The sequence below is a fragment of the Mauremys mutica genome, chromosome 1 (genome assembly GCF_020497125.1).
Source record: "Mauremys mutica isolate MM-2020 ecotype Southern chromosome 1, ASM2049712v1, whole genome shotgun sequence".
Taxonomy (NCBI): domain Eukaryota; kingdom Metazoa; phylum Chordata; order Testudines; family Geoemydidae; genus Mauremys; species Mauremys mutica.
Genome location: NC_059072.1, coordinates 65,676,024 through 65,684,597, shown reverse-complemented (window position 1 = coordinate 65,684,597; position 8,574 = coordinate 65,676,024). Strand labels below are relative to the sequence as shown.

General features: G+C 40.5%; 1 protein-coding gene across 1 annotated transcript; it reads left to right on the top strand.

Annotated features, from left to right (window-relative positions):
• The first annotated feature begins 453 nt into the window (after positions 1 to 453).
• On the top strand, positions 454 to 7,958 carry IL26 (interleukin 26). Its single transcript, XM_045016592.1, has 5 exons — positions 454 to 624; positions 1,083 to 1,139; positions 2,132 to 2,263; positions 7,260 to 7,325; positions 7,411 to 7,958. Exons 1-5 carry the CDS (start codon positions 454 to 456, stop codon positions 7,495 to 7,497), a joined length of 513 nt encoding a protein of 170 aa, XP_044872527.1. The 3' UTR covers positions 7,498 to 7,958.
• The last annotated feature ends 616 nt before the right edge of the window (positions 7,959 to 8,574 follow it).

Below are 8,574 nucleotides of genomic sequence, written 5' to 3'. Positions count from 1 at the left end.
TTTTGGAAAAAGCTACCTTCATGCTTTGCCGAAATCCTTTACATTTGAGAAAATATTCAGAAACCTACTAGCTTTTGTCACAAAACCAAGCTAACCAATTTAACCATTTTCTCTTCAGTAGGCCACTGAAGAAAAAGAAAGAAGCCTTTCAAAGTGAGCGCGAAGCTCTTCTTTCTTGGAAACCTAGCTCTTATTGCCAGTAAATATGGAGATGTCTTTTACAAACGTCACAGATGGTGTGGTCAAACTAGCTGAAAGTGGAGCAAGATGTATAAAAATAGAGCAACAAAAGTGATCTACCAACACATCAGCAATAAATTATCTATATGAACATCTCAGCAGAGAAGCTGCTTTGAGGGTTAACAGAATTAGGTTAACCTTTGTCATCTAACCAGTCTTGCTATATCCCACAGGCTGCTGTGACTATACCAGAGGCAGGAAGGAGTGGGGAGAATGAGACTGTATTCTCTTTTCAGGTCTGGTCTTCTTTTAGTTCTACTGTGTCTTTTCATTGCTGAAGGCAAAAAGGCATCCTCAGGCAAGAACAGCTGTCGAAAAGGAATGATCTCCAAAGTGACAGAGAACCTATATGTCAAGGCAACTACTTTAAAAGCATCTATTCCAGTAAGTTAATCCCATTGGTTGGAAAGATTGTATGTTCATTTTTACTTATTTACAGATGTTTCTGTGGCATCAGAATATCTGAGCACCTGGAAATTTTAATAAATTAATCCTCACTACACTGCCGTGAGATCGGACAGTATTGTTAGCCCAGTATTAAAGATGGGTAAAACGAGGGGGCATAGACAGGTTAAGTGACTTTCCTAAGGTCATGGAGGAAGTGTGTGGCAGAGCTGGGAACAGAACTCAGATCTCCTGACTTCTAGTCCTACTTATTAATAATTATTATTATTTATTTGCATTACCATAGCACCTAGGAGCCCCAGCCATGGCCCAGGACCCCATTGTGTTAGGTGCTATACAAACACAGAACAAAAAGTCCATCTTTCCTCCTTCTGGTCTGGAGGAGAAGGTTAGATGTATATTAATCTGAATTAATATTAATTCATTATTCTTTATAGAAAGATCTCATCAAGAACAGGAGATTGTTAAAAAAGACAACCAAAAAGTTGTTTATGGTAAGATCTGGATTCTTTGTTTTCCACTTCTTTACTTTGAGCATATTTCATTCTGAACGAGGGCGGAGTGGCTGATCAAAAGGAATGTTTTCTGATGGCGAATTTGGTGATTTGTGTTTAATTCCGAGAGACAATATTAGACTGAGAACTATAAATTGAAAAACTCCCTACTGAGGGTATGAGTAACACGCTGGCCTATTAACACTGAAAAAGATTCTCTTACAGGCCACAGAGCACTGGGGTGTAGGGGGACGGAATGGGAAAGGGAAGGGCTGAATGACTGTAGAGCCAGCTGGGAGCAGTTGGAGGCACTTTGTCCCTGTATAAGGTAGAGGCTGGCGTAGTATCTGGGAGGATAATTGGTGTTTGGGCCAGGGGGGAAAACATGCTCAAAGAGGCACTTGCTACACCACTGAAAACAGTCTAGCAGGTGCTCTTCCCCAGTTGTACTTTCCAGAGGTAGCTAGTTCACCTGAGGGCCAAGACCACAGTTATGCCCCCAACTTGACCTGTTAGGGGTGTGTATTATGGCAGGAAGGCTAGTGACCTCACAGAGCACTCAGGAATCCCAAACAGCTGCGCTGAATCCCCTCCCCCCCGCATATTGCGCTGAAAGAGGAGAATTGGACTCCTGCCTCCCAGAGAATCCACATAAGGACACCTATAATTTGGCCCAAATAATGTAATACAGGGTTCACTATATTTGCTCCATGTCTATGTTTTGCATTTTAGGACAGAAAATAATAGATTCATTGATTGTACTTTTGTTAATGATCAGTCTCTGGTGTATTTTGCTTTCGGGTTAGCACGATATTGCACTGTCTTGGTTGCAACCTCAAATGGCTGTCCACTGAGATGATAAAGAAATTGACGAAAGGATTCCTATTGCCTGTGCATTTTATAAATGCTGAATTTGATCAAACTTAAATTTTAGGCCAAATTTGATGTGACAATTTCACACTAAATTAATGTCTGACTTATTTTGTTTTCAGAAAAATTGCAGCGTTCGAAATCAGCTTCTCTCATTCTATGTGAAAAATGTTTTTGGAGGTCTTGGTATTGGAAGTGACAAGGTGTACATAGTTAGCGCCTTTCAGACCCTGCAGGAGAACCTAAGCAACTGTGTGAGTATCTTCTTTGAAGCAAAATGAGCCAGGCTATCCCAAGCACCAGAAAAGAGCTGGATCATCCCTTTAGCAGGCGGGGTGATTCAGAGTCACAGATCCTTTGGTGAGCACTGGGAGCTCTCTGAGGAGCTCAGAGCATTCCCAGGGCTTCCCAGTTGTGCGGGGGAAAATTTTACTACACCCATTTAGCATATGCCTAAAGCTAGCACTGCTCACTCTCCACCTACTGCTTCCAGGGTGCAGCTACAACCGGAGTACTGAGGCTGCGGTTGGACGTGGGGGGGACTCTGAACTCTAGCCAATGCCCCAGCACAGCAGGCCACAATCTCCTGGAGATTAGATGGAGGTTGTCTTGTGCCGACACAGAAAACACTCTGTGTGAGGGAAGCCTGAAGACAGGGTTTTTTCCCCTCACAGAAGACTCCTAACTCCACTGACCTCCATAATAACTAGAGATGCTCACACAGCATAATACCTGCTATGTGTTCCTACTTCAGCAAAGTACCTTTAATGAGTGCCTAATTCTTACTCACACTTCTTTAATGCAGCAAAAAAAAAAAATATTTCCGTTTGAAACAGCTGCTCGTGTTTCATGAAAAATAAGACAAGGATCCCAAAGTATCTTGAGACTGTATCATGAAACTTCTGTTATTTACTTTCCTGAGTTTTATTTGTATGAAAACAGGACTGTTGGTCCTTAGAAATTCATCCCCTCCACCCGCATTTCTCTCATTTGAAATCACAAGCCCTTGCCATGTCATAATCTCTTCCAGGATTGCCAGTCATAGTGTCACAAATAGAGGATTCTGATTATACGTGACCATAGGTGCTGGAACTAGGTGTGGAGGGGGTGCTGCCGCACCCCCAGGCTTGACGTGGTTTCTATCATATACAGCGTTTACAGTTTGGTTCAGTGGCTCTCAGCACCCCCCACTGTACAAATTGTTCCAGCACCCCTGGAAATGACTAGCTGTTTATATACAGATAAGGAATGAAAGAGGGGAGAAATGTATGACACAAGTTATAGAATCAAAATGTATCTAATTATATCTATTAATAAATGTATAAGAAGTAGATGTTAGTTCTATACAAATATTTGCAGTACAAAATAATCAGGTATAGAGAAGCCCTTGCAGCATTACAGCTCAACTAAAACACATTCTACATGTTTGTACCATGTGAAAACATTAAAATATCAATGGGAAAAACCCCACCAGTACTCAGACTCTATAGTTAAGGACATCCCAGGTTTTCGTATGTTATAGCATTATATATATATAAAATATATACACTACATTCATACATACATGCATGCACACCCATTATGTAAGTGTGCCATAATTTGATGTCTTTCACATGTGCAGTTTGCCATATTGTATTTAAAATGTAAAGAAATTCCACTGTTTTTTCTGAAAATCAATTATGCCATTAAAGGCACCAATACATTCCAAGAAACTCAAACTACCAGCAATGACTGAATTATGAATATCAATTACTACTAAATAATTGCACTCTTTGCAACCTGTAGCACACTCTAGCCTACAAATAACTTGGATCCTGTACTGTATAACTATGTAGACAAGATACACTGGGTTTTGTGTTGTATTGCACATTTAGAGCCAGTGCTTACTAGATAAAAATCTAAATATGTTAGAGTGTATATTTCTGGATATTGACAGGAACTGTACTGAAAAAATATTAATAGGAGGGAGAAGTCCCCCTCTCTTTTACTAGAATAAAACAGGTATTTGAGAAAAGATTTAACATTAGCTTTCAGAATTTACTATAGGGCAAGATTTCTCTTTTTTGTCATTTCAATAGCACTTTAAAAAATAAACGATATACTGATTTTAAATCAATGATACAAAATCATACATAAGAATCACATAAAATGTGGACAAAGAACAAAACCAATGAATACTTTACACAAAGTCCTGGATTGCTGTAGTACTTCATCCCCAAATAGCTTAGCAATCTCATGATCCTCTTATTTGCACATCTGTTGCCTCCTTTAGATAAGATATAAATCATAAAAAGGAAGAATGTCTTATGTATAAGCAGGGGCGGCTCTAGCAATTTCGCCGCCCCAAGCACGGCAGCACGCCGCGAGGGGGGGCTCTGCTGGTCGCCGGTCCCGCGGCTCCGGTGGACCTCCCGCAGACGTGCCTGCGGAGGGTCCACCAGTCCCGCGGCTCCAGTGGTCCACTGGTCCACTAGAACCGCAGGACCAGCGGACCCTCTGCAGGCACGCCTGCAGGAGGTCCACCGGAGCAGCCTGCCGCCCTCCCGGTGACTGGCAGAGCACCCCCCGCGGCATGCCGCCCCAAGCACGCGCTTGGTGTGCTGGGGCCTGGAGCCGCTCCTGTGTGTAAGATGCTCATAAGAAGGAATTTCTTCCATGTCAACATACTGGTTACGGAGGAGTGGCACACACCTTTTGGGAATCAAGTTCTTTGGACAACCAAGGCAATAGTAATTCATTATCAAACAAGCATCTTGTATAGTCCCATGTACTCCAGAAGAGTCATATAGCTAAGATAGTTCTGACTCAGTCAGTAACATATGATTCCATACTATATATAAAAACTTCTATTTTTTGACCAAATATTTCTGATATAAAGGCATTGCCAAATAATGTGCTCTATATTATCATTCTGTTTCTTACACCATCAGCTCAAGTCATTGTCCAGTAGGCTATTCGAAATTTTTTCACAAGCCTCTACATGATTTAAGAGACCAAATCTCACTTTCAAAAGTGATTTAGGTACTGAGGAACCCCATTCTCATTTATTTCAATGAGACATGCTCTCCGGTGCCTAAATCTCTTTTGTAAATGGATTTAGGCTCCTATGTCATTTAAAGCTTTTGAAAATTTTACCCTACATTTGAACAGTGCGCCCAAGTCCAACAAATTCATTGCATGATTTGAATTGTTGCAATTTAATTTCAGACTCACTAGCAGATCTTACACCGCAGCCCAAACATAATCCACCTAAACATACAGAGAGCTCTTCCCAGTAGATGGAAAGAACAGTGTGTATAATATGTATGAACACTTGGGGCAGAATTATTCTCTAGAAATTATTTTGGGGCAGTTCTATGGTAATCCACAGAAGGTCACATTAGATCATCACAATGGTCCCTTCTGGCCTTGGAATCTATGAATCTATGAACAGTCATTTAAATAAATAAACTCAGTGTCGTCTCTTTTGGATGCATTAGTTCTGTGGCATACTGTATCATTGTTTAAAAGTATAAAGAATCATGACTAATTTGCCTAAAAAAAGCCTAAAAAGAAATGTTTAAATATTTTGTATAGAAAAGTTATAGCATTATCCATTAAAGTAGCTTTTGTTTACATTTTCACTTTCCAAGGCACCTCTGATAAAGGTTAAATGCAATCTAGACATCAGTAGTTTTTTGCTTGATTTGTTAATAAGACATATCAGATCTCGACTTCCTCTTTTGCAGGAGAACTCCTAGAAGGGATGAGAATTATGGGACTATGACATCACAAAAGATTTAAACCTGAGTTGAGAGTAGTAGGGATCTTTAGTCAGACTGTCCCAATTTTTAAAATAATTTTCAAATCACTTGGAAAATTTCTTTTAAAATGAACATTGCTAGTAAAAGACACAGTCAATGGCTTCATGCTCCTGACTTTGGCAGCTCTGTGATTTGTGTATGGGGGTCTTTTTTGTGTGTGTGCTCTTTGGGAGAGTGAGTCTCCTCTAAGTTTCTCTTCTAGTCTGCTACACAAATTCCAAACCTGGACTCCCTACTTTGCCATCAAGTTAATAAGTCCACAGTCTTATTATTTGTATTGTGGTAGCACTCGGAGGTGCCAGTGAGGTTCGGAGTTCCGCTGTGCCAGCTGATGTGCATAAACGACAACATAAACGACACTCCCTGACCCTAAATGCCAATTCAGTCAAAGAATCACAGCCAATTCAACAGGGATAGCTCAGTGATGTAAGCATCACACAGCGTCCCTGGAACCATAGGTTCAGGTATCAGCTGCTCAGCCCTTCATCTTTCTAAATAAAACTCCTGATTTTGCCCTCCTTACGATGAGCAGGACCTTACTCCTGGAGCAGGCCCATGCACTATTTAACTCCAGCAGATGAGCCGTTTTGACAGTTTTTCCTGAAAAGTCACAGGTAGCAAGTCTTTACGTTTGCTTTCTTTCTCTAATGTTGCTGCCAGCGCTCTAGGCCCTCATCTGTTGATTAATGCCATGAAGGTCACTGCAGAAGGCACCGTAGGCTGCAGAAGGGAAGAAAAAAACATTCAGAATGATAAAAGCAACGCACTAGACCAGTATCTTACTGAATCCCAATCTTTAGTTTTTACAGTATAAACCCTTTCCCTCCATACCCATCTTCATTTTGATCCTTCAGTGATTACATAAATCTATGTTTCAGATATCCGCATGTGGCTGATTGGACACCACTACTTGACACTTACTTCTATGGCTTCCTTGCAAGATTTAGTTACAGGAGAAAATGGTTGTCAGGTTTTATTCTGACAAAACTCCCAATGACTTCAATGGGAATTGAAAGTTTGCAGTTAAAGATTGCAGAATCGGGCCCTTAATGAGCACTAAAAATGGGAAGAACAATCATTAAAAATTCCACGTGGAAATGTAAATTAACTTTGTAAGTAGCTTTAAACCCATTTTAAGTAACCATGTAAGGGAACAGAATTGCACTCACTACTTTGCAGAGGGCTCTTAAAAGAAGAAGGTTCCCAATGTGAGTAGTCCCTTGTACAAGTTTCACTGTTTTATGTTTTACAGCGTTCCCGAGTGTGCTCACATATCTTCCAAAAGCTTATATATACTCACCCATTTACAACAGCAAGTAGGGCCTAAATATATCTGTATCAGGAGCCCCGAGGAGGCCATATGACGGGCTCTGTTCTTACTTATTATCAGTTGCTTACACCAGACTCCACATTTCAAGTTCTTCTGATTTTCTTCTTGTCCCTTCAGCTACCGTGTGCTCCAACCACTAGAATAACTACGGCTGTCAAAAAAATAAAGAAAACGTTTGATAAGGTAAAGCCCTGGTAGTTGATTTCAAAGCTGCACTGTTTGAAAACATGGCTGACTTCTGCTTCTAACATCTTTCTCTTATTGACAGCTTGGAGAAAAGGGCATCTATAAAGCCATCAGTGAACTTGATATTCTCCTTCCCTGGATTCAGACTTACATAGAAACCATCAAATAAAAGTCAAGGAAAGTGACACAAGGAAAATGCCACCATCCTGTGCACGCTAATCAAAACAGAAAAGCACTGCAAGTCATCAGAAAGAGGATTATGCAATCAGCCTGGCAGCAATTGTATCACACTGAAAAAGCGGTTTTGGTCCATAATGTCGTCAAGGCTGGGGTTTCCAAGAGCGCTCAGAGTTGGTCTAACTGTTCCCACTGAAGTCAATGGTGGGAGAAAATTCAGGCCTACTGGAGCACTTTTGAAAGTCCCACCCAAAGACCATACATTCCAGTAGCAGAACCAGCAAATTAGTACAGTACCACTGGCAGCTGACATAGCCCTTGCTAGTACTTCACTCATTGCTTTGTACTTCGGGATAAAGCGCTATATCTAGTGATTTTAGTTTCAGCACAAGTGGTTCTAATTACCTCACTGGCATTTGTCTTTAAGACTTACTTTTGTGCTTTGTTACAGATGTAGACACTGCTGGTGTGTAATGTTATATATGTAAATGAGACATGTTAAGTGTTTGGCATTACTGTTAATTTAAGGTACTTCATGATGTCTAATAAACATATACCATTGTTAATGACAAAATATCTACCTATTCCTCATGCGTGTTCTTTGAGATGCTGCTAACTATCACTGAAATGATGCAATGCAGAAAGCATATCACAGCATGGAATGCAGAGATGATAAATAAATTAATACAATTACTGATCTGGGAGATTGGGTTTGCAAGGTAAATTTAGCCTAAGTGTAAGTATAAGGTTAAAATGCGGCTAGGGATTTACAATGAATCTTTCATATACTGTATAATTAAGAAAGAGCTCTAGTCTGAAATAGAACTGACTATACATACATCTCTACCTCGATATAACGCTGTCCTCGGGAGCCAAAAAATCTTACCATGTTATAGGTGAAACCACGTTATACTGAACTTGCTTTGATCCACCGGAGTGCACAGCCCCGCCCCCTCCCAGAGCACTGCTTTACCATGTTATATCTGAATTTGTGTTATATTGGGGGGCGTTATATCGAGGTAGAGGTGTATTTTAAAAAATTCCCACTGGAGACTAATCAGGAATTCAA

Coding starts and splice junctions, on each gene's coding strand:
- IL26 (XM_045016592.1), top strand. CDS start 454: ATGAGACTGTATTCTCTTTTCAGGTCTGGTCTTCTTTTAGTTCTACTG. Junction 625..1,082: donor CTTTAAAAGCATCTATTCCA/GTAAGTTAATCC, acceptor TATTCTTTATAG/AAAGATCTCATCAAGAACAG. Junction 2,264..7,259: donor AGGAGAACCTAAGCAACTGT/GTGAGTATCTTC, acceptor TTGTCCCTTCAG/CTACCGTGTGCTCCAACCAC.